Source organism: Podarcis erhardii (assembly GCF_964252035.2).
Source record: "Podarcis erhardii genome assembly, chromosome: 2".
Lineage (NCBI taxonomy): Eukaryota > Metazoa > Chordata > Lepidosauria > Squamata > Lacertidae > Podarcis > Podarcis erhardii.
This window is the reverse complement of record NC_138498.1, coordinates 72,275,163-72,301,955: the sequence shown is the minus strand read 5'-3', so window position 1 is coordinate 72,301,955 and position 26,793 is coordinate 72,275,163. Positions and strand designations below refer to the sequence as shown.

The 26,793-nt window shown below is 42.5% G+C and overlaps 1 protein-coding gene across 1 annotated transcript in view; it reads left to right on the top strand.

Annotated features, from left to right (window-relative positions):
* The window catches only part of GNAI2 (G protein subunit alpha i2), a 126,141-nt gene that overhangs the window by 54,808 nt on the left and 44,540 nt on the right, over nucleotides 1–26,793 (top strand). The window contains exons 2-4 of the mRNA XM_081851344.1: nucleotides 17,254–17,296; nucleotides 20,559–20,700; nucleotides 25,888–26,048. Coding sequence (XP_081707470.1) covers nucleotides 17,254–17,296; nucleotides 20,559–20,700; nucleotides 25,888–26,048 — 346 coding nt within the window. The remainder of the gene's footprint in view (nucleotides 1–17,253; nucleotides 17,297–20,558; nucleotides 20,701–25,887; nucleotides 26,049–26,793) is intronic.

The window sequence follows — 26,793 nt, the reverse complement described above, 5'->3', positions numbered from 1 at the left end:
GCAGCTGCATGTGGAGGAGGAGGGAAGTGAACCCGGTTCCCCAGATTACGAGTCTACCACTCTTAACCACTACACCACACTGGCTGTAGAGTTGAAAACATTTTGAGTAGCCATACTCAGTGTGCCCCGTGCAGTATGATAGTGGTACAGTAACTGTAAGCTGAATTGCAAGGCCCGAGTTGCAGCTTTGATTGACAAAAGGGAAGGTACTTCTTCATAAAGCTAATTGTTGAACTGTGGAATTTGTTGGGAATGGAATATAGTGATGGTCACCAACTTGCATGACTTTAAAATGGGTTTAGACAAATTCATGAAGGATAAGGGTAGTCATGCTTGCAGTGTAATACCTCCAATCCCTGAATACCTGCTGGGATCCCTAGCAGGGAAAGTGCTGTTAAGCACGTATCCTGCTCGTGGGTTTTCCATGCACATCTGGTTGGCTGCTCTGAGGGCAGGATGCTGGAGAGAATGGGCCTTTCTTCTGGTCCAGCAAGGCACTTCTTACAACCTTAACCTGCACTGAGTGATTGCAGTCAGCATTGTGCAGGTAGCAGTTTAAAGTTTTGAAATAACTAACAAGTGTGTGAGAGAAATGGGCATGCATTCCTTTTGCAATTTATACAGGGGTGTTTTTTGGTGGGGGGAAGGGAAATTGTACCTTTCAGAATATCCCAGTCTCCTCCTGTGGTGCAGGCAGTAAGCAGTAATGACAATGTTTGAAATGTGGTTTCGTGAAGTAGAAGAGGAGAGCCTTTTTATGTAGGTTTGAAAATGACATTTCTTTTGTGTGTCTGCCACGCATTTGCCGCTATATATTTAAAGGGAAGTATTGCTATAGTAACTAAAAACTAAGTGCTGGAAACGCTCTGATGATCTACTGCTAAAATATTCCGCAACTAGTTTGCTGTCATCTTTCCTTCCAAACCATTGTCTGGATTTTGAATTGAAAGAATTGTCTATAAATGTCAAAGATTAGCCTTAGGGGATAAATCCTTAAGGCTGCAATCCTGTGCATTCATACCTGAGAGTAAGTCCCATTGAATTCAGTGGGGCTTGCTTCCAAGTAAACATGCAGAGTCTTGCATTGTAAAGCTCCTCTAATTGCAATCCCAGTTCCCATTCCATGTTAGCATATGTTCAAGATTGTAATGAGCTGTCACTGGATCTTCAATCACTGAAGTTGTCTAACTGTTGAATAGACATCACCATAGTGATGTGTGTGATTAGTAAATTATCCTATCTGATCTTCCAGATGCTTAGTACTATTCCAGTTTTTAGAAAGATGATACACAAATGCAGTGCATGGATTTTTGTTTTGGTTTTTAAAGGTTATAGTAGCTTTACCATTAAGTGGACCAATTTCAAATTTGTAACCAGGGTTACATTCAGAAGCTCAGTTTTTAAAAATGGTATGCATGATATGGAAAGCAGGTTGTTTGCAGGTAGAGAGTGTGTGTGTATTCTGCGGTTTTGTAATCCTAGAAATGGCCTCATGTTTTAAAGGAAAACACCTTGATGGTTTCTTTAGTTTCTTCTATTGAAGTTAGCTACCTGCTTAATGAGGGTTTAATCTCCTTGGATCTGGGGAGATTCCAAATAAGTTCAAAATCTCCTGCTTTATGAGTTTTCTTCTCGCTGACAAGTCAGGGTATTGGGGAGGCAAGACCTGGGTTGATCTTTCTCCATGAAGGAAAACTAGCCCTGAGAGGAGACTTTCTCTGCCCATAGGGTCCCATTCACAGGCTGCTTTCCCTTTTGACACAATAGGCTACATTTTTCAAGGAAGCTACTGAAGGAGCTCAGTAAAATGGATGAAACTTCAATGCTCCAGTTAAACTGGCAGGATATTTTAGTGATTCTTTTTAAACTTTTAACTGGGTTCAGGTAGCAATTAGACACAGTGGCGTTTGTTGTCTTATTTGGTCAGAGTGGGGAAGTGAACACTCTCCTCTATTCTCCTTCTTCCTACTATGCCAAAGGAAATGCTAATGAGAATAAGGCTGTGTTTGAAGTGCTGGGATGACATTTGCTTAGTAGCGCAGTCATGGGACCATTTGGTCATGATCCGTAACTGGTTGTTCCATAAGCAGCCCAAGTGATGGCTAGCTCCTGTTGCTTAAAGCAAAATCTGTATCCATCAAATAGATTCTCAGTTTGGTTTGCACAAGTATTTGTTTTCCATCTCAGCTTCTATTTCCTTCTAATTTCATCCTTTGTAGCCTGTTGTTGTTATCCCTCCCCCAGCCTCCTGTGAGAGCGTTGGCGAAATTGTCAACTGCAAATGCCTGGAAACCATTACAATTAGAAGAACAGTCTGTGTTCTCTTTGAATCAGTGGAGTGTGTAATATATAGACTGTTCCCTCCCCCCTCCAGGTTTTTAACTCTACAATTAATACTTCAAGAAATGAAGTTTCTGCAGACTGTATCCCTAATTACTTTAGCAGCTGGTTTAGAGGAATTCCCTTAATGATTGCCGCCCCCCCCCCAATGCTTTTGTAGGTTTACGTTTTATCCGTAAGGTACTTTGGGGGGGGGGAATGGGAAATAAATAAATAAGTAAGTAAGTAAGTAAGTAAGTAAGTTCTAATGTGGCAGTTGAACATTGACTCTTTCTTTAAAATGTGTATTTCTGTTTCGAACAGAGCTTCTCTTCGTAAATATGCATGAAATATGAAAGCTTGTGATGGAAGGGAAATAGGTAAAGTTCAACGGGTTTGTGTTACAACATCTCAGTTTTGTAAACGACTTCCAAGCCGTGTCAGTGCCATCTATAGCACAGATGACAGGTACTGTCTCTGTCCAAAATTGCCTTCAAGCACTAGCCAAGAGGTTTAGCCTGCTCTGGTAACTCTTTTATATGCCCCCCCCCCAAAAAAAGGGAGTTGTATGGCATATGGTGGTAAGTTTCAGGTTGCACACGGAAAGAAGAATTGATGCAGGGGAAAGAGCAGTTTTAGAATAAGAAGCCTGTTGCATTATCTCATATGCATCCATCTTTCTTTCTTTCTTTCTTTCTTTCTTTCTTTCTTTCTTTCTTTCTTTCTTTCACCTCTTGCACTTTTAGTTTAGTGCTCCAGATGTTCGGAGTGCTTATATGCAGAGACTGGTAAGGAATCCAGCTAGAATCCAGCTTAGCTGTGTAAACTGTACAGTCAGAGCTTGGAAACGATAGACGGCGTAAACATTCATTTAGACAGAGACTTCATAGAAAGCTGTGCTGTCAGTCACGCCAAGACCTGTGGTCCCTGGAGATGACTCTTGACATTGGTTTACATCTTGGCCTGTTTGATTTTTTGCTCTGTGGTGTATTTGTATATTTATGAGGGTTGCATAGCAGTATTTTAATTACTGTCTTTGGCTAGGGAGAATGCACTTCCTAATTAGAACCTAGCGATCAGAATGCTGCTGTTCTATTGGGAGGTGAAGGGGAAATGGAAGAGTAAAAGTTGGCTATTAAATTCAGATGTGATGATGAACTGTTAATAAATCCAGGTGGTTGGTGCTCTAAGCACTCTGTGCACTTCTAAGCAGCTTCTATGGGAACAAGCTGTATCTTGTCCTCAGAGCAGCCTGGGCTATAATTGGCTGTTTTGGTTTGGTTCAGTTAGCCTTACAAGGGGAAGGTGGATGCACAGGAATAGCAGAAAGGCCTTTCAGTAGGTCTTTGTGGAGGAATAGAATGGAGAGGGAAGTATAAAATGGAGTATTGCTGGAGTCTATTTGGGGTAAGTTGCCACATGGGAGTGCACTAAACTGGTGCCTTCCAAAATGTTTGCGACTACAGGCCTCATCACCCCCAGCATGCACAGCAGCCTCCCCTAACCTGATGTCAATTGTTCTGCTGCTTGAAGCTGGTGAGAGTTGTAATTCAAAACATCTGGAGGGCACCAGGTTGGGAAAGGTTACAGTGAGGAAAATGCAAGAGGATCTTTTCTTTTAACACAGGGCACAAAGGTTTTTAGAGACCTGTGCTCAGTGCTGTTATTGAGAAGCTCCACTGTGCTAGGTTGGATGGTAGCGTTGTTTACTACCAGTGTTTCTTTTTTTATTTATTTATAGAAAAACACCCACAAAAACATGTGGTTTTCCCCAAGTGACTGACTGAATAAACAATTATTCATTGCTTCTAGCTTTTGTTTCAAATTAAATTCTAAAAAAGGAAGGAGGGAATTGTTTCCTGCCTGATACAAGGGCCAGCCAGCCAGCGTTGTACACGATGTTAGAAACTAAGATATATAAGCTAATTGCCAAATGGCACCTTAAACCTAGGTTATGGTCGCCACAACAAAATGTCTAGGCACCCCTACCCCCTGCTCTGATGGGGTTTATTATTGTTATCATTATTCATTTCAATTCTATACCTCTTTATATTTTTAAGGAAAAAAATCTCTTTAATGTGGTTTACAACACATTAAAACATCAAATAAAACAATCCAGAATAAGACAAATTCAAGCTTCAAGGAAAATATTTCAGATCCTTCTCTGACATTTTTCTTTTCCCGTATTTATTTACCTTCGTAATTTATATAGCTGCCCCATGGCAGAAGTACTCCAGGAAACCAGTGTGGTGTAGTGGTGTTGGACCTAGGACCTGGGAGATCAGGGTTCAAATCTCCAGTCAGTCATGAAGCTCAGTGGGTGACCGTGGGCCAGTCATAGCTTTTTAACCTACCTCATGGGGTTATTGTAGGAATTAACTGGGGAAGGGGTGAACCATGTATTCCCTGGAGAAAAAGGTGGGCTAGAAATGCAGTAAATAAGCACTTCTGCTGGAGGGAACAGCCAGATGGAGATGTCGTTCACCAGTAACTGGACCTGCGCCAGCCGCAAAACGCGCCTGGCTAATTTCGAACACTGTTGTGCACAGTGTGAGATTGTGGTGGGTGGGTGGGGACAGTTGCTTTATTTAATGGCCAATAGGTGGTGTGCAAATCCAGCTTCTGAAACAGAAAGCAAAAATTACCCTGAGCCCTGTCGTGCACTCAAAGTGTTCATGTGCACTGCAGTTAAGGTGAATACATGTGTACGGTAAGCTCACCATGGAATTTCAACACATACAAAAACAACTTGGGACCCAGTTACCTGAAAGAGGAGTGCCTTTGCCCATGCAAACTTGTCTGCTTAATGAGTTTTCAGGATGAGGCCTTCTTGGTTTTGTTGCAGCCTGAAGAAGTCTGGTGACAACTGGGGGAGAGCCACCTTTTCCCTTTTGGTCTCTAGCTTGTGGAATTGTCTCCTTCCGGAAATGTTGATGATAATGATAATAATAGAAAATTAGGCACCAATTTTGCAGAGTTTTCAGTGCCTCCTGAATGCAGACTTGTTCACCTAGGCCTTTCCTGATCAATGATACCAATTTTCAGTTTGTAACGAAGAAACGATTTACAGGTTTGAGGAAAGCGCCTGTCTTTGGCACGTTGCTAAGGCAGCCTCATTAGAAAACCTGTCTTCCTTGAATTTGATGCCAGATTCACTTTAAATCACATAGTGAATCCATGTACTATGAACTAAATTGACTGAGAAACTGAAGAACTCTGTGGGAGCTTTAAGAGAGCACATGCATAACTATAAATTGTATACAGTATATTGATAGATCCTGATATTTAATATCAAAATTCCTTATCTATTGAGTAGAAGTCTCTGCGACATAATAAATACTTCAGTAAAGTGTCTTGTGTTCTGTTGAATTCTCGTGACTAATTAAAATGGTGTGGGTGTGTGGGTGTGTGTTTAGAAAACATATGGTCTGTTTCAATACGAATTGGTGGCATCTCATCTCTGGGGGATCAATTAAAACCCCATTTGTGACAGGCCTGATTTTATTTCTGCTTTACTAGAAAGACCCTGGGCACTCTACTCTACATTGCTGGTACCATCTGTCCCTATAATAAAGACTTTCTACAAGATCTACCTGCTGTCCATACGCCCACTTCAAAATGCATGTCAACACACACACACAGTGTTGTTTGTTATTTCTGTAGGAAGGGGCTAACTGGTGCTGCCAGCCAAACCAGGTACAGTTACTCACAATCTGGTGGCAATTCTTTACAAACACACAAAGCAATAACTTGATTGCTTCATCTGATGAGGGGCCTGATATGTGTAGCTTTTTATCCTAAGCATTTAGTTGTTATTATTATTAGCTATATTCAAAATAATAATAATGATGATGATGATGAAAATCCCAGCAGCATTTTATTTACTCTATATGAACAAGGGTGGATAACCTGTTTTGGGCCCAGGGCCACATTGACTCATCTTGGCCAACCCTCCCAGGGAAGTGGGGGTGGGATGTCAAAGCAGGGGTGTCAATTCTTTTGAAAAACACAGCAATCATGATAAATATTTGTGTGTGTTTGTCTATGTCAGTAGGGCAGACATTGTGCAAGCAAACTAGGAACAGAGTGATGTGACTGTTAAGACACACCCATTTAATTTATTCATTCATTTCATTTATACCTCATATTTCCTCCAAGGAGTTCAAGGCGGTGCACATGATTATCCCTTTCTCAATACAATTCACACCATATTTTTAACAGTTAAAGATCAATTTGTGCTTCAACAATGTACCCCTTCTGTCACTATGTTCTCCAAAATTATTTTCATTGCCTTCCACCTTGATAAATTTATGCACCCTCCTTTTCCTATTTCCCCTAATTAATTTAAATGACTACATCAGCCCGGCAATTTATGCTCCATTGAATAGATCAATTTCCCCACAACATTACCTTTATTTTCTTCTACCATCAAAAACTCCCCCTACTTTCCTCCACATTCATTCAGTCTTACATGCATTGCATGGCATTGCTGGCTGCCTTTTTACTTAACAGCCTTGAGGAAGATCAAATAGCACTTTTGATTATTAAGCTGACTTACTCACTGGTAACCCCACCACCTTTGAAAGTGTGAAGCTGCTTGCTGCAATGCTTCAGCTTGTCCAGGTGCTGCCTGCATGATATTTGCAGCAGCTCCCTGGACAAATTGTGTAGGCTTATCTTTCTCAGGAAAAGCATGACAGCCAACTGCTGAGCAGTGGTAGCCGAAACTGCTGAAGAAGTGAGTTATTCATGAGGGCTGTAGAAGCACTCTGAACACTGAAGTAAGCAACACTTAAAAGCAACTCAAATTGCTTTGGGCAGGGGAATGCTGGACAGAATGCACTGTGAATTATCTGAAAATAACAGCAGGGCACTCACAACAGCAGTGGGAATTATGGGAAAAGGTAAAGAAAAGGGGTCAGAAATCAGGGGAGTCCTCCCCAAAGCTGTTGCCGCCACCTTTCACATATCAAGGAGGGCCACATAAAGCCTTCAGCTGGTTGTATAAGGTCCACCCGTTAGCCATCACTGCTGCAGAAGATACCATCGGAAAAGGACACCTAAAAGGGTGTTCACTTAGTTTTAGGAAAACTGTTTCCATGGATTCAGAATTGCTTCTTCAGAATAAGGGTGTTATGTTTGAAGGTGTATTTAGTGCCCATTTCTTCTTACAGCTGTTTTCTGAAGTTGTGTGTCCATTGTGGCCAGTGCAGCATTGTGTGCATAAGTTGCTTTCGTACGCTAGAGATCAAGCGTAGAAGAACTTGCATTTGGGAAGTGCGGCATGAGTTTGCAGGGGAAGGGAGCTAAGCAGCAATATAATTGCTGCAACACAGTTTTCTCGTTGAGTGCTGATCACCTGTATCTTATGTGGTGAACTGCAAGAACTTCAGGATGAATTGTTCAAATTGTAGGCAGTGGCTCAGCAATCAGTCTGTGGAGAGAACCAGCAAAGTACACCGTTGCTGATAAATGCTGTGTGGTCCCAGCGGGATTCCAGTTAGAAGACTTCCCTGTATTTGTCATTGCTGGTGGCAAACTTCAAATGTCGAGAGAGTTTAATTTGTATGTTGTTTAGGAAGCAGCTTTGCTGTTGACTAGATAATTACAATATCAACATAATTATATAGCCAATTTTGTACATAACAAATGAAATATTGTTCAGGCAAGCACCGTCTGGTAATTGAATCAGCACTTAGAAGAGCTCTTCCTTTGTGCAGCAAACAGGCATGTGACCACATCTCCTCTGTTAAAAGGAGTAGCCTTGCAGCTCATAATTTTATCAGGACTCCCCGTAGCAGAGGGGAGACATGTTCAGAATCCACCAATCAGGTGATAAATACCCAATAATGTAATAATGTACCCATCCCTATGTCAGAAATGCTTTCAGGCATATATCATTAACTACACCAGAAGTATAGCTGGTGATTAAAGTTTATATTATGATAAATAAATTTGGGGGGTGGGGCTGCTAGATTTCACTGTAAAACATATTAAAATCAATGTGGCCACAGCAGGCAGGATAAATTGATATCTTGCTTTCTGTAGCTACCTCTACAGTTTCTCTGTGCTTAGGACCTAAGTCACAATTGATGCTAATTAGATGGTTAGTAGCAGTTCCTCTCTTGTCAGGTAATAGATTGGCAAAGCTAAACTTCCTCCTCCCTTCCTTGCAATTGGTTCATTTAGAAGCCTTGACCTCTTGGCTTTTTAATTATTGCTCTGGGTATCTCAAAAATGCGCACACCCTAGGTTATTAATGTTAATCTAGGTGTCTTGCCCACACCAGACGCTAATGCAAATAAAAAAAGAGGCATTCAACTGCTTGAGTAAATGATTATCTTGCTTCTCAAGTCTGCATGAAATCTTCTCTGTAAACCATTTTTGTCAGCTTGTTTTCTTATGCTTCTGTGTGCACTAGTAGATCTGTCATTAAAGGATCCAACTTTTGGCTGTGTGTTTGCATGTGTGTCTCCAGATCAAGCACCTGTGATCACTCATCAGACTTAACTTAAAAATGCATCATTATCCAGTCATTGTGATAGGTCAGCACAATATGGCAGTCTGCAGTCTGAATCCTTGTTGGATTTCTGTGATTCTCTGCTGATAGGAGCAATTGCATTTGTTACCATTGGCAAAATCATAGTGAAGAAGTATACTGGTGCAAGAGTACGAAGAAGGTTCTTAATGCAGAGCAGAAAACGGTGCCTGGCGGTTGCAGAAAACTGAACAGTAATAATGCTATGTGCTTTTCAAAAGAAGCTGTAAATACAGTACAGTGTAAAACTGATTTTGATAGTTTATTTTCAGATAGCTTTTCCTGTGTTAATTCCAACTGTAATGATTCGGTGAATGATTCTGAAAAATGGGAAGGCGACATAACATTTACATGAGCAAATTATGTGGGAGTTAAGAATATTACTTCTCTAGAAAGAAGCTTCCATGCTTCTTGTTCCTTCTTCACTCCAGTTTCTTTCCTGAGTATGAATCAGACATTCAGCTGTTGAGTCTGTGTGGTTGTCTAACACAGTGATATGACAACAGTGTTCAGGTGGGAAATTACTTGCTTGAAAGTGCCCCCCCTCCCCTGATTTTATACCACAACAAAATGTATACGGCTTTTTCATACAGAGGTGTTTTCAATCAAATGTGAGAAAACAGTACCATTTAAGGATCCAAAATTTGGATTTGCCCTCAGTTTGAATGGTAGAGGAAGGCAAATAAGCCTCAAGGTTAATGCTCGATGTGAGCGTAACTTTAGGGAAGTAATTTTTAAAAACACTTTTTACCTTTGTCATATATCATTTTTATTAGTAACAGCATCAGTGGCCCAGCCCCCTTTAGATAACTTTGTTGCCCTAGGGAGATAATGGTAATGGATGTAAAGGGAAGCTTAACTCCTATGTGTTTAGGGCTGGAATTCTGTGCACTCCTTCTTGAGAGGAACAGCCTTGATAAACTCAATAGGATTTACTTCAGAGTAAATATGCATAGTATTGGGATTGTAAACAGGAGCTGACTTTGAGCATATAGCTCCTTAATTGAAACTATAAATAACACATCTTGTCTGGGGGAGGCACTTCAGTCTGTGGGCCTGTGTTCCTCAGGCCATGGATTTGCTTGGTGAGCGATAAGATGCATTATAACTCTGAACACAAGATAAATTTAAATCTGCAATGGTTGGAATTGGGTGTTGTTCAGTTACAAATGTTCCATCTGCGCAAACATTTCAGCTTGCCAGGTGAAATGATCCCCTCCCTGTGCTGTCCCAGGGTTCTCCTGACCTCCCCAGAGCCAATGTGGGGAAATGGGGGGGGGGGGAATTGTACAAGAACCCTGACAGGGTTCATTAGGTATGATTCCTACCAATGTGCTATTGAATGAATCTGTTCCATATCTACATGTGTACATAATTTCTAATGTTCATTCATCAGCCAGTCATCTCTTACAGCCAGTTAAAAAAGAATAATAATAAAAAACCTACAGGAACCCAACATCAATTTGTTCTCATGGTTTGGACAGCTTCTCTGTGCTTCATCACAGATTAGCACTAGTGAACAAACTAATGGAGTGGGAAGGAAAATCAAGAAGGAAAGCATTCTCCAATAATACCATTCCCTGTGTTTGGGGTTGTAGGCCTTGTCTTGCAGACATTTCAATAAAGCTTTCCTGCAACTATTTTCTGTCCTCTTCTGGTTTGGGGCAGGCATCTTTTGGCGGTACAGTAAACATTTTAATGAAGTGTGGTCTTTAGAAGCCTTTTGTCCTATGTGTTTCAAAGCCAGTTGAATATGGTGAAGAGTTAGCTTTTCCACTGGACTCATATTGCAACTGTCTTACCCCTGGTTCTGCTATTCTTGTTTCTGGCACTTGTTTCCTGGGGGAAAAGCACAACTGCTCTCAGCAGCTTCCTCAAAAGATCAGACCAACGAGTTCCAGAATGAAATGGTTGTCTGAAATGGGGAATAGGAGAACGGTGACCTTATGGGTCACTTTGACTTGCGCTCAGCTGGTTTGTATTAGGGGAATGTTTTCCTTTGTTGTACAAAACCTACTGATTTGTGGGCAACCTCAGGTTTCTGTCATTCTCCCTGGTCAGAAATGGCAAGTTCACTGTTCATTTGTGTTGGCTGTATCTTCTTGTTCTTTCATTTTGATTATCTTTCTGCTTGGCCACCCATGAATGAGCATGTGACACTTAGCACCTGGAAAGGGACCAGGCAGTCTTAGCTGACCAGGCTCCAGGGCTTCTATTTGTGCTCTGCTTGGCTGGAACCAGACGGTCATTTGTGGAATTGCTTGCAAATTCCTGTGATTGAATAAGTTTCATTCATGGTCATTCCTCTCACCGGAAGAACTGCTAGCTTGGTGAGAAGATACAGTTTGCCCGAAGGCTGATTTATAATAATCAAGGGTGGAAAGCAACATCCTTGGGGAAGCAACTTCTATAACATACCTGTTTTCTAGCAAATGCTAGCAAATTAATGTCACAGCCACCTTTGTAGTTCTGAAGCTTCACATCCTTAATCTGGCAAATGTCATAATAAGAAACAAAACATGACAGATTGAGTCCAAATGAAACAACTTGGATCTTTTCGCTGGAAATGTTAGGAAGTTTGCTCGCTTTTGTTTTCCTGCAACAGGCATTGCATAGACAGGCCTTCCCTAAGATGGAGGCTTCCAGCTTTTTTGTGCTTCAACTCCCATCAGTCCCAGCCAGCACAGCTGGTGATTGTAGTGCAAAAACATCTGGAGGGCACCAGGTTGGGGAAGGCTAGTGTCAGCCAAGGCCTGCAAGTTAATAGTGGTCAGCTCCTGGGTCATGTCCTTTGGGAACAGTGGGGAGCCAAATCCAATGGGATTCCCCTCTTCTCCTCCTGTCATGTGTCCTCTGCACCATCTGCTCTGGAATGTTGGGGAAAACCCTGAGTATATTTTGGAGAATGCAGGGAGAGGAGAAGTTCCTTTGCACAAGGAGGAATTATTCTGCTGATGGTAATGATCTGCTTTAAAGCTATGTTGAATACAACTCAGTGTCTGTCTCCCTCAAGCACAGTATATATATTATCATTTTTTTTGTGTTAGATACTATTCTCTCCTGTTTCGCTTTAGGCTGTTAAATTTTTTGTTTTACATTATGATGTCTGGATTTATGTTATGCATTTGTTGACATTAAGGCTATTTTTAATTGTTCTTAATACATTTTTTAAAAATGTTGTATTTATTATTTTTTTCATTTATGAGCCGCTTTGGGCACAATTTTGTAGTAAAGTGGCATACAAATAAGCTGGCAGCAACTTTTCCACCCACAAAATGGCGTGCAAAGTGGCTCGCAGTATATAAAATGAAGGGCAAGAATAACAGTTTTTAAAAAACAACACATGTTGGAAGCAACCCCACTCCTTGTACCAGTCAGTTTGACAGCAGGATGCCTGTGGGAGCATCTGGTGACCTTTGGCCTTGGTAGGGGTGAGGAGATTGCCGCTGGGGTGTCTAACCAAGATTAGAGACAATTGCTGTTCTTGAAAGGACTGGAGCAGCTGTGGTTCTGTGCTGGCCCCACTAGCAAGCCAGCTGGCTTGATCTTCAGAGCTGACACAGTGTGGTGGATAGTGTCTGCAGCATGTCCTCTGCTCATTATTTTGTATTGTGACAGGCACCAGTTCTACCCATAGATGCTGCCTGGGGAAGAGAGCACGGGTTCTTGCAAGCCAGCTCTTCATTTATTAAATGTAGTGTTATTGTTTTAGTGCTTGCTGCCTGAGAGACAGCTCTTGGTGCCCTCCGCCCCCACCCACCCTGACCAGGAGAGAGTGACCGCAGGAAATCCTCTGATGTTTATTCCTATGCATAAGCATCACGACACTCACTCACTTGCAATAACAGGTGAAAGCATGGGAAGCCCTTGTTTTCTAAGGTAAAGGCATGCTATGAATGACAGTTTCCTGCATTTGGTATTAGTTTGTTTCCTAGGCCTGCCAAAATCTTTCCACTTCTGTGCAGCTAGGTCATCCATTCCACTGGACAGGTCTAGGCAAAAATGAGCACAAATTATTTGGGGAGCTGTCATCACAGGCCTTGCTGTCCCAAGGAGGAACAACTCCTCTCCTTAGTGAATAACCTTCCTGAGTTTAAAGAGTTTTTTCCTCTCCAGATCATTGCAGAGTTGGCTCTTGAAGACCTTGTCAGCCTCTGAATAGCATGCTCAGATGCTTCTTACAGCTTGGGTGGCCAGGAAGACCCAAACCAAGAATAAGAACATATGAGTTCTTTTCAAAAAGTCAAAAGATGGCCTCTTTTCATTGGTAGGCATAAATCACATGGCTGAGGGGAATGGATGACCTCACATCCTTTCTTCCATAAGAATCCTTTGGTGTTGGGATGATGCATAAATTAGATCATGTTGGGGAAAGCCATGCATATTTCAAATTCAGTGAGGTTACTAATGTTCACAGTAGCCCAGGGAGGAACTAGTTTAACATGCATGCCTTCCCCAAAGGAGTGTGTCAGATAATACTGTCCTGGCAGAGAACCTTCAGTTACCAGGCTGTTAGTGCTCATGTGCATTAATTAGTGTTACTGGGAAATGAACTAAAATAACACACCTTTTCCTACCAACAACAGGTTTTGAGCACAGCCAAGTGGGACGATCTAGTTTGACAGTTTTTGCAATTGCAGAATGACAGTTTTTGCCATTGCAAACAGTGACCATATGTTTGATGATGATGATGATGATGTCCAGGATAAACTGCTTTGTATCAAAAAACAGAAATTCAGAGATTGCAAATAAGGAATCATAATTAGTTCTAACACTTGAATCGACTCACAGAGTTCAGCTTATTTTAAAAGAAGAATTTGAGGAATGCTTCAATTTCCCCTCACCACTTCTTCCCAGTGCATTATCTATCCGGCCCATGTTTTCATCTCTGCAAAGCAAGGGTTAATCTGAAGCATAAATCCCCCTATTTTCTCTTGTGTCTCTGGGCTGTATAGCCAGGCTGCAGCTACTGAGGTTGTCTAAAAGCTTTCTGTTTAATGTTGAGTTCTCATGTGCTGGGCTTTCAGCTCTAAGCCTATTTCCACGGCTGAATGTTAACCCCCAGGGAACAATGCACACTGTGTCGTTGTGCGCTGGTCCTTGTCGCCGCATGTGCTTGTGGGTGCTGGAACGAATTGTCTTCAACAATCCGATTTGTTTGGGGGTTTGGCTGGCAATTGTAAGCGACTGAAGACAAGCAGCATGACTTGCTCATAGACCGAAAGCTGGACATTTTTACACTGTTGGCAAGTGGGAATTCTGGTTCAACTTCATGCTTCATGTTGCAAAATGGTACCATGAAATATTCGGAAGAAGATTGTGCTTGTTGAAGTTGAAATTTGTCACTAGGCTGCCAAAGCATTTCCTCCATCAAGTTTAGAAGTAATTAACTGCAACCTGACCAGCTGGATTACTTCCCTGTCTGAGGGGCTGGGATTGAGAGATCTCGTGAAGCTTCTGAACAGCTGTGCCATTGCAAACACCAGCTTGCAGATCTGAGCTTGTTAGTGAACGTGTTAATAGGATGCACAGTAAGAAGATCCCTCCTGCTAATAGTGAGGCTTAACTGGGGCAGAGAGTGACCCCCCACAGAGCTTTAACGATCCGTACATAATATATGATTGTGTGGATGGATCTTAGTGAAGAAACCTTATCTGCTTTCCCAGATTTTCTTCTCTGAAGGCATCTAAGAATTTTATAGTTGCACAGGCTACATGGGACAGAGGAGTGGGCAGCTCTTTTCCAGTCATCTTGTGGCATTCTGCTGTATGGGACCAATTTCTAGAATATTTGCATACCTTCCTGTTGTCAGAAACGTAATTACTGTGGGCATCAGTCCATGTCTGCATTCATGCCTTTTTAAAAAGTGTGTGTGTGTGTGTATCATGGGGGACTTTGTCAAAAGCCTTACTGAAAGTACGCTTTGATACATACCTACCCAGAAGTAAGACCCATTGAGTTTAATGGGATTTACTCCCACCTGTATATAGGATTGCAGCATAAGTGGCATGCATGAATTCACAGCCCCTATGAAAGAGTACTTGCAGCTGATCATGCATCAATCATCATCTTGTCATGTGACTACCTCATTAAGAGTTCCTTTTTGTCCTTAAGGCATTGAGTGTTGCTCACACTGTCTGTGCTGTGTGTACATTGGTACACCAGTCCCTAAAGTTGTGAGCCCTTATTGTAAAAACTTTTCACCTTCTGACCTCTGACCCCTTATGGTTGGATTGAAGTTAAGATCTCATTCCTTTCTCCACTTCCATAAGGGCTTAGCATTTTTAAAATGAGAAATAGAGATAAGAATGCAAATATTCAGGCCTGATCATAAAAACTATTACATTGAAAGCAGCTTGCCAAAACCTTTGTGCCAGATGGGATGTCACTTTTGTACAGGGTGCAGATTTGTGACCTTTCTCCCTCTTGGATGAGAAATGGAATTGCTACTAGCTATATTTTAAAAATGGTTACGTATGGACAAAGCTAATCCCTTGAGCTTCTACGTGCTCTTCTCAGACTTACATAGGCATGTGGCATTTCCATTTGTGATATTTTTCTCTGCATCAGTAACCACTAGATTTCATAAAAGTCGGGATCCTGGAAAAAATGGTTTTGCATTGCTAGAAAGAGCATTTTGTTACATTTCTTAATGGAGGGCTGTTTTCTTAAAAGCTTTGTGCCTGTTTAATGCAGCTCTACAAATACCAGTAATTCTTTACTAGCCTACAGAAGTACTCACTAGCTGGTCTCCTCACAAGTTGCTGCTTTTTGCTACTCTGGTGACCTAAAAGGATTAACAACAACAACAACACATCTTATTTATTTCCTGTAAAACAACTTTTCTTCCTGATTACTTGGAAGTGATTTGTAACTTGCCACTAGGTGCAGTGGTTCGAGTGTTGGACCAAGACTTGGGAGAACAGGGTTCAAACCCGCGCACAATCATGAAGCTAGTCACTGTCTTTTCTCAGCCTAGCCTACCTCACTGGGTTGTTGTGGGGATAAAATGAGGAGGGCAGAAATTGTGTACGCCACCTTGGAGGAAAAAGGTGGGATATAAATAGAATCAATAACGTAAATCAATAAAATGCTTACAAGCCTGTATCTAATCTTTCATGGGCCATCTATATTTCTTAGAAGTGCAGTTTGTCTTGCTACTTCTGCTTTCTCTTATGTATTAAATCTTCTGGCTCTCGAGGAACGTGGCTTCAAGCCAGATGGCATGAAACCTACCTGACGCTGCTGAAAGCAAATCTGTGCTGCTGTCTCTTTCTATTTTTCTAGGGGTGGAGGAAACTATAGCACTGCGTATCCCCCCCCCCCCCCCGGGAGCAGTGCACAGCATTGTATTTTAATAGGAGCCTATGAGGTAATTCAAGTAGAATGGTTGTTTGCTAGCCGCCACCAGGCTCTGCTGCCTGCGCCAAAGCCAAAGCAGCTCTGTGCAGCACATGCAGCCCTACGTGATGGCTGAGCCTCAGATTTCTGCAGCCTTTGGCATTGTTGATTATGAGATATTGATACCACGGTGAAGAATCTGGCAGGCATCTACAGAACTGCTGTTGGGTGCCTGCGTGAACTTGGCAGGAATACAAATATTCATCATCTCCCCAGAGTCTTTCTTTATCAGTCTCGTGAAGTTTCACACTATTTGGCGTACGTGTGGTCACTGGAAAGTCTCACGAGGAGACAGGATGCTCAGTACCACACATAGGTCTCTGCTTTTCATCTGTTTTAAGTCCTTTTGTCTTGGTTGTTACTCAGGGTTTAGCCAAGGTGGGGACTGGCTGGATCAATTTTTTAAAAATCAGATCTGCTGATTAAGACTAATGTATCTTATAGTCACCAGATCTGTGGGATTAGGGATTTCCACTGTTGAAATCCATCCTCTCTGATGTGCAGCATGTAATGCATTTTGTATTTCAGAAATGGATGTGGTGTTCACTTTGTGCAGTAAGTCCAGGAAACTATCTTGGCATTCTTGGTGGCTGTCTCTCATAGTGGATCTCCTATCCTGAAACTGTGTGCTTTTCCATTTTTTCTTTTTTGGAGCTCCGTAAAATAGTGAAAGCAGGACTAAGGGAATGGCATTTCGCTGTAGGCGTTGCACCACTCCTGTCTTGTGCAAATTTATTTTACTCCACTCCCCCCCCCCTTGGGTTTGGCAACCATGTGACCATTGTGAACCCTAACTTAAACCAATCCAGGTAACTCTCCTAAACTAAGTGGAAAGCCTCGGTTTAAAACTAGGTTCTCAGAACAAGCCTGCCAGAGCTAGCAATTATCAGACCTAATGTTGAATCTGAATGCAGGAGGCTGGGGGAGGGGGGGTTATACACTTGAATGCCAGAGTCAAAGGCCTGTATCTTACAAGTTTTCTTTATTTTCTACAGGTGCAGGAGAGTCTGGGAAGAGCACAATCGTAAAACAGATGAAGTAAGCATTCTTCTTTGTTCAAATATTGTAGGAGTTCTCATTGATATGTTCACCGCTTTGTTGTGGTGGTATTTCAGTGGCTGCTTCCTGCATTCTTAAACCTTAAAGGAATGATAAGCGTCATAATTAGCTGGTGGCCAACTGTAGCTTTGCACCATGGATGAGAAACCTGCGACTCTCCAGATGAGGCTACAGCTCCCATCATTCTTGACTAGTGACCATGTTGACTTTGGGCTGATGGGAGTTGTAACTGAACAACATCTGGAAGGTCACAGGTTCCCCATTCCTGTGTATACACCCACCCACCCACCCACCCACCAGAATAGACACAGATTTTTGCTATGCATACATAATACTATTTACTACTTTCTTTCCATGTTCCTTAATTCCATGTTGGAATTATATTTTGCCTGTCTTATTTTTCTATAGAACAGAGAGAGCGAAGAGCCACTCTTAAAAATCAGTAGCAGCTACAAATGTGATCTTTAATTGTACAGTATTGTTGTTGTTGTTGTTGTTGTTGTTGTTGTTAAATATTTATACCCCACCTTTTTCCTTGACGGGTCAATGCAACCTACAAATAAAAACAAGAGCCACTAAAACATAGAAAAAACAAACAATTATATATGAAAATAATTAAAACTATATGCATGTATACAGTCTGTTGAAAACATACAAACATTACAATAAAAACAGCACCAGCCCTTTAATTAAAAACAGTCATTTCCCAAAAGCCTGTTGGAACAAGAAGGTGGTGGAAGGACACTTTTAGCAGTACACTTTTAGCAGCAGCAGCAGTACAGAATCCTCGTTGCATTTCCATTCAGCCTTTACCAGCTTTCCATCGTGGCACTTATTCTCCATAAGATCAGGAGGTGAGAAAACAAAATGTACTTGCTGCCGTTTACAACTCAATTGCTGTTTAGATTGTGCCTAATTTTGGATATGTGGCACAAACTCCTCAACCTGCTGCATTTTGAGAAATATGTGAACTTTTCAAAGTGAAAATGTAAATCTCCTGGTAGTTGAAGGGCAAGCTGCCTTTTAATATTTCAAGGAGATGAAGATATTTGAAAAATGCATGTACCCACATATCTGAATGCCTCCTCCCACATTGACTTGTCTGGGTGTTAAGATCTGCTGGGGAGACCCTGTTGACGGTGGAGAGGCAGCCGACATAGAGAGCTTTGAATTCTTCCCCCTACTGACTTATCCTATAAACCCGGATCCCAGTTGGAACAGTTTCAGCAAGTAGGAAACTGAAGCATTAAGCCAAGGGAAAGATTACCCTTTCAGCCAACTCTCTGGGTGTTCTTGGGCATTGTCTAAAACCTTTCTCTGGCTGCGGAAAGAATAATTATTCTTTTGGCTGTCCATATAGATTAGGAAGAGACAACCCCTAATTTAAACCCACCCACACACTCCTCACTTTATATGTATCATGCCAGCATATTGGGTCTTTGGCCTTTAGCAGTTACTGGAATTTCAAAAAGATAAACAGTCATCTGAACTGTTACATTTACAATGAACATTTTAATTTATATTTTCTGCTTCTGTTGGTCGTGGCTGGCAGAGGAATGAGACTAAGTCTATTAAGCTGGCCTCCTGTCATGGAATTGCGCTCAGCGTAGAGCAAGATGAGCTGAGAAGTTGTCTTTTCTGTCGCGCTGGGTTTTGCTGGTTTGAAGCATTTCTATGATGCTCGTCACAGCAGTATCCTAGAGCTGAGCCGGGCCAGTTGCAACTGGCCCCATTTCCCCGAGTAGATTCAGGCTTTGAACAATGTGGCCAGTTAGAAACTTTCTCTTTCACGCTGATTGAATTGAATTGTTGCCTCTGGCTAAATCGACAAGCAGATGGTCTATTTCTCAGCTGGTGTGCCTTTCAGAGCCTTCCTAGCAGCAGTGCAGCTACAGCAGACCACAAGTCAATTTCAGCTCTGCTATTAGGAAAATAGCCCAGGGAGGCAAAAGCTTGATCTCAATCTGCTGCTATCGTGAAGCCTGGGTTCCTAGCCTGGACTTGTGTGATTGCCATAGTTGATTGTTTTCTGGTTGAGAGAGAGCTGCTCTCTTGTTGTTGCTGCTGCTCACAGCTGTATTCCCATATTTCAGTTAGTTGTGTCCAGGGCAGCTGGACAGCAGCAATAAATACCAAAATAATCAAATTCAGTAATAAAAAGCAATAAATATAAAGTGAGGTTAAAACACAGCATAGGAGTAGATGAAATACTAATAAAACAATACAAATGGTGGTAGAAACAATATGCCAGAAAGAAAGAAAAATATTTATCTCAAGGTTAAGGCCTGTCTGAACATACTCCTGTGAAAAGCCATCAACGGAGGGGCAAGGCAGACATGTCTAGGGAGTGCATTTCACAATCTGGGAGCAGCCACAGAAAATGCCCTCCCTCCATCCCCATGAAGAGATACTCAGAAATTGGCTGGCACATGTGGGTTTTTTGTAAGGTATTTACTATTGAGAAGACATTCCTTCAGTTATCCTGTTCCTAAGCTTAGAGCTATTTAGGTCATAAACAGCAATTTTAGTTGTGTGTGGAAATGAACCAGAAACTAGTGTAGCTGTTTTAAGAAGGAAATTACACAATCTGGTTAACTGTCTGGCTTCCGCATTCTCCACCAGCTGAAGTTTCTGGACACTTCAGAGGCAGTTAGCTCTCTGGATGGTTAGCGTGGGTGTGGCAAGCAAGAGCCATTATCACAGTTCAGGGGGCAGTTTCCAGCCAAGGAAAAGCATTCGAGGAGGTTTGGAGCAGGGCCAGTGAGAGGTGTTGCCTGCAGACATGTACTCTGAGACTCAGGACACTTCTCCTGAGCCTGGGGTTCCCAACCCCTAACTTAACAGCGTAGTTGTCTCTATACTACTATTAGTGAGCTGTGTCAGATAACCTGCTTGCATTATTTTATCATCACTGCCCTCTCCCACAAATAGGGGGAAGTAACCCCCAGAACCCACCCAGACACTTCTACAAATCGAAGGCAAAGCAAGTTTCTGAAATGGGTTGAGTTGGGAATTTGTCACGTAAGGGGAATGTGTCCTTCGGCATATTCTGAATTTAACTGAATTTTTCCTTCTCTCCACTTGCTCTTATGCTGTAGTATTGTCGCATGGGGCACCCACTGCTAGTGACTTCTCTTAGCACAAATATTTTATGAGAAGGAATGCAGCAAAAATTTGAAATCCATTGCAGGCCTCTTGCATTTGACATGCTGACATTTTGGATCGTTCTCTTCTTTTCTAGGATTATCCATGAGGATGGATACTCAGAAGAGGAGTGCCGACAGTACAAAGCAGTGGTTTACAGCAACACCATTCAGTCCATAATGGCTATCATCAAAGCGATGGGGAACCTGCAGATCGATTTTGGGGACCCTGCCAGAGCAGTGAGTTTCCTTCCCTCCCTCCTTCTTGCTAACTGGCTCTCTCTAATCATATTAGTAGACCTCAAAATCCTTCCTGACATCTACACCCAGTACTGAAATTGAAAAGTGTGCTTGTTCCCTTCAAATGGGGCATCCCAGGGGTCCTGAGGTATGAGGCATTCGTCCCCATCATCCCTCCCCTCTGTCTTTTTTTTTTTTTATCAAATCAGAGAATTAGTCAGAAGACGCTTACTGTGCATACACGAATTGACTGCTTCATTTGTGTTGCAGAAATTGACTTTTCACGCCCAGACATAGAACTTGGGTGACTTTGATGCAAAGTCCTCTGACAGTGTGCCAACACTTTGTTAAGTTGTTAACGTCTTGACTGAAGCATATTGGTTACAATGAAAATGTAGTCGTGTTCGCCTGTTGCAGCAAGAGCAACAAAGAGTCTTGTGGCACCTTCTAACTCGTTTATTAAGGCTTTTGTGGATTAGACACTACTTCATCCGATGCACGAATTGTCTTATCCTGAGTTCAGGTATATGGACACATGGTTACGCTCCACCCCCCCCCCAAACTTTAGATAACATTTTGTGCATCTCATGAAGCTGAAGCTGGTCCACAAAAAAAGCTTGTGCCATAATTAACTCATTCATCTTTAAAATGCGACAATACTGTTGCTTTTTGCATTTGATTGGGTTCATCTGTCTGTGCTGTCAGAATGGCTCAAGTCAGCAGAGCTACAACAGAAACAATGCTGTTAATCAGCAGAAGGGGAAATGTAGCGAGTGTGGACATCTCATAAATAACTATAGATTACAGATCAGACTGGTGGAAAGCTAAAGTGAGCTTGTAACAACAGGCTGTTGGTCATCACCTCAATCCAGGCAAAACTCACATTGGGTGCCCTTTTGCATTTATCTTTGTACACGGACCACTTAGTCAGTCTAAAAGCAGCGAAGGGCAGCAACGTAGCTCTTTGTGGTTCTGGACGACTTCCTAAGTATTAATCATAATGTACACAAACAGAAAGCTGTTCATTGTCTGAATTCTGTTTTTTGCTCTCCCAAGCAATTCCCCACAGAATCCCCCTGGATAAGAACTTGTCCATAAACAATATGGAGGAAGGATGTGATGACACATCCTTTGAAAGGGGTGTGTGCGCATACATGATGTAATGTTGCAATTTTTAAAAGGTTATAGCAGTTTGCAACCGACCTGTAACCTAAGCAACTGAGTGGAGCCGTGAGCAGCAGAGGGGAGGGGGGGATTCGCAGTGTGTTGACTGGAGGAGATGAAAGGAGAGGCCTTGGAATAGGGCTGTGCTGTATATGCAGCTGAATGTTTGTGAGAGATTGCTGCTGAAAGGGCACCTCTTTTAGCAATCTGTATATAAGGAGCCTTGAGAATCGGCTTGAATTCCTCTCCACAGTCGTTCTCGGGTCCAAAAAGGTTGCAAGACTCTACTGCTCTAATGTTTCTTCTGAGTATGAAATGTTATATTCTCTCTCTCACCCCACCCCACCAAAAAAACACACAAACAACCCTGTGGAATCTTGTCACAGTGGAAAGCTGTATCTCAGCTCTTCATCAATAGCTGCCTGAGCAGTTTGGATTAAGACTTGCATGTACAGGGAGAAAAGTAAGCCAAGTATTTTAATTGCACACTGCTTGTTTTTTTTTAAATAATTACAACATCTTCAGAGTTTTTGCAAACCTGCTAAGAGGAGTCAGATTTATGCCCATCCGAAAGTGCTTCTGGCTGTTCACTATCAGCAGAAGTGGCATCTGTTTACATAAGATGGAACATACTGTTTGGTTCCTGCTATTCAATGAGGAAGAGCCATTCTGTCCCAGGGTTATTATACTTCGACCAAAAGATGTATTGCATTCAGAGTGCCATATATTTTGCAGATGGCATCTGCCTTTTCTCTTCTTCTTTTCTTAGCCCAAATCTGATATGACCCTGGCATCCCGCTGCCCCATCCCCTTTCCCAATGTGCATCCATGACAAATCATAACAGTTGGGAGTGACTTTCAGTTGCAAGTGAGTTTGAAAGAAAGGAAAATTAAACTTTGAGGGGAACTTTCACCACTAAGTTTAAAAATGGGAAGAAGGCTGAAGGCATAGGTCTGGGATGTTGCAACTAGGGGTACCAGCTTGACTGATGGCTGCCAATCAGGGACTGATCCAGACATTTAAGAAAAGCAAAACATTCTGGTGGAGGATGGAAATCTCCTGAACTGGTGCAGGGCTGTTGGTGATAGTGGGGTGGGTGAGGTGAGCCATTAGTGTTGCTGCTATGAAGGTTGATGAACCCAGAATTTAAGTATCAGCATAAAAGCTAGACGTATAGAAAGGATCCTTGGAGTGAAGGGATTAGCCAGTGTGGTATACTGTTTAGAGTTGGACTAGGACCTGGGAGACCAGGGTTAAAATCCCCATTTGGCCATGAAGCTCACTGAGTGACCTTGGGTCAGTCATAGATTCATAGATTCATCCCCTTAATAGGAAGGGGATCTGATAGACCATCTAGTCCACCCCCCTACAATGCAGGCATCTCAGCTAAGTCTAATTTGCAGGGGTGTTGTGGGGGATTGAATGAGGGAGGGGAGAACCGTGGACACTACTTTGAGCTCCTTGGAGAAAAGGTGGGATATAAATGCAATAATAAAAATAAAAGTTTATCAAAGAGAAAAGCGGGAGAAAATGCAGCAGAAGTACAGTGGTGCCTCACAAGACGAAATTAATCCGTTCCGTGAGGCTCTTCGTATAGCGGTTTTTTCGTCTTGCGAAGCAAGCCCATTGCCAGCTTAGCGGATTAGCGCTATTAGCGGTTTAGCGGCTTTTAGCAGATCAGCTGATAAGCGGCTTATCAGCGGATCAGCTGATAAGCAGCTTAGGGCTTAGGAAAAGGGGGGGGAGAGGGAAAAACCCCCGCAGGAACTCGCAAGACATTTTCGTCTTGCGAAGCAAGCCCATAGGGAAATTCGTTTTGCGAAGCGCCTCCAAAACGGAAAACCCTTTCGTCTAGCGGGTTTTCCGTCTTGCGAGGCGTTCGTCTTGCGGGGCACCACTGTACTTTTTTCTCTAGGTCAGTGCTGTCTAGTTGCAGAAACTGGCTGGTGCCAGATTGAATTTGTTAGAGGGTATAACAATGAGTTGTAAGGAAATAAGGTTGATCTTTTGCCCAGAAACTAATTGGAGTGGATTGCCTTTAATCTATTGGTAGCAAGTTTCTTGTAGTCAATAAGGTGAATGTCCGTAGCAGCTACTTTCTAAAATACTAGAACAACCATGTTTTTTATTATTAGTAAAATGAGCACGTCCATGCCACTAGTCAAATTGAATAAATATTCACACAGCAGGAAAGTACCTCATATATTCCTTTTCTTCTTTTAAAGAATCATAGAATTGCAGAGTTGGAAGGGACCCCCCACTGCCATGCAGGAATCATGACTAAATAATAATCCCTGGCAACTGGCCATCCAACCTCTGCTTAAAAACCACCTTCCAAGGCAGTCCATTCCGCTGTTGGAACAACTCTTCCTGTCATAAAATTATTCCTAATATTTAGTCGGAATCTCCTCTATCTTGTAATTTGAATCCATTGGTTTGTGTCCTACCTTCCAGAGAAGGAGAAAACAGCCCTTCAGGTACAGTACTTGAATATGGCTATCAACCCTACCTCACTCTTCTATTCTCCAGACTTCTACCCAAGCAAGTCATGTTTATAGAAGAAACCATAGGAAATTGGCTTGTACTGAACCAGACCACTAGTCCATAAAGCACAGTAATGTCTACACTGAATGGCAGTGCCTCTCCAGGATTTCAGAGAGGGTTTTCTCCCAGCCCAGCCTGGAGATGCTGGGGATTAAACCTGGAGCCTTCAGCGTGGAAGGTGGATGCTATACCACTGAGCTATGGGCTTTCCTCTTAAGGATAAATTTAAGAGTTTTGGTTCTCTGAGCGCCATTCTAGATTTGATAAGGAGAAACCTTTGTGACTGGGGACAGTGTGAGTGGTGCTCCTGGCTCATTATCCATTTTCCACAATGTGCATTTTCTGACCCTTAAAGCAGATGATGTAAAAGTGACCTTTTTATGAGACCAATTTCTGGTAGTATAGCAATAGGCAGTATTTGCATTTGCACATCTCCATCAAGCAGAAGTACCTAATTCACACAGCATTCTCTGTTACAGCCTTCCCCATCCTTTGGGCCCATGTGTTGTTCGACTTCTGCCCCAAAATGTTGCAGCTACCTTCAGTCAAGTCCATACAATAGTGTTGCCATGTTAGAGTCACGGAAGGCCATTCTGTTGCGGTTGGGCATCCTCAGTGTAAGCACGTTCCAACCTCATGGGATTTCGTCATTCATGTTGTTACTCCTACACCAGCAGCTGGATTTTCGTAAGGAGAGGCGGCGCTGGAGTGGGAATCAGCTGCTTGAACAGAGTGTTTGTGGGTGATCCCATCTTCCATTTGTCACCATGTCAGGATGTAAACAGGCCACAAGGGAGCAATTTTTCGGCAGTGCCACACCTCTACCAAGAGATCTGAATTGGGCTTAGACTCACAATAGTTTAATCATGGATACTTTGTCTTTGTAATCGAATGAGCTGTTTTGACAAGCGACACATCTTCAAAATTCTTGCTCCTTGTTTTTGCTTTTAATTTTTGATTCTTAGTGTTCCCTGACCATTGCATTAAAGGCATTTGGCACCTTGCCAGTTTGTCTTCCTTTTCTGTTTTGTGTCTTTGAGAAGGGAAAGTGGATAGCACCAAATAAATTTTGCCTTTCCAGAGTAATCCTGCTCAGGTCCACCCGCTGTCAAGTTACCAGCAAATTCATGCTTCCACTAGGTGTTCCCTAGAGTTTCTGCAACCGAAGATAAGCTGTAATTGTGTTCCTGTATTGACCATCAAATTGTTTACCTGATGTCAGCTTTGTTTAGTGCTGTTAAATCAATAAAGTCTTTAAGCACTGGCTTCTTGCAGAGATGTTGACACCTTCAGCACGGGCAACTGCTTTGCACCTAGGGAATGTTTTACTCCATTGCTCAGCACTAAAGCACACTTCCCCTGGGATGACCCTCTTGGGAGGGGTGTGGGAGTGGAATGTGAGCTTCAGTGTGATGCTCTGCAGATGAGCCAAGGAGAGCTCAAGGGCCTAACCACCTGGGTTTTGTTTTCACCTGCAGGATGATGCCCGTCAGTTGTTTGCACTCTCTTGCACTGCAGAGGAGCAGGGGATCATGCCAGAGGACTTGTCCAACGTGATCAGGAGGCTGTGGTCAGACAACGGAGTCCAGGCCTGTTTTAATCGTTCCCGAGAGTACCAGCTGAATGACTCTGCTGCATAGTGAGTGACTTTTCCTTGGATATTTTATTTTTGCTGGGGTAAACGTATTCTGAACTTTAAATAGCATTTGAGCCATGCCATTTTGCTCTGTGTGGGGAACCACAAGATGTAGCAGACTTGAGTGACCCTCCAAAGCCACTCAATCAGGGCTAAACTAAATGTGACAATTAACAGGCCTATGTACAGTGGTACCTCTAGATATGAATGGGATCCGTTCTGGAGCCCCGTTTGCATCCAGAAGCAAACGTAACTAGCGACGACACGTCTGCGCATGCGCACGTCACTTTTCGCTGCTTCTGTGCATGCGCATGACGTCATTTTGAGCGTCTGCGCGAGCAGCGAAATACAGAAGTGACGCGCTCCGTTACTTCCAGGTTGCCGCAGAGCACAACTCAAACGTGCTCAACATGAAGCATATTCAACCCAAGATATGATTGTATATTGGCTGAACTGCTATTCAAAATGAGCAGTGAGTTAATTATGCCTCCAGGATGTATAGCTCTTTAAAGCATGGTGGTAGCTGTACTTCCAGCTTTTATTTTGTGTGCCGTCATATTCCTCTTTGCTTTGGAAAACCCTCCTGCTAGAAGTCCATGTGCATGCATAAAACTCCCTTCCTAGTGTGACAGAAAGCATGGCTGACCAGGATGGCTGGCTTATGCGTGAGATACCTGGGAGCCTTGTTACAGGGGCAAAGCTCATCCACATAGTTCCTGTGGGATTGTTGAGGTTGTGTGTTAAGAGT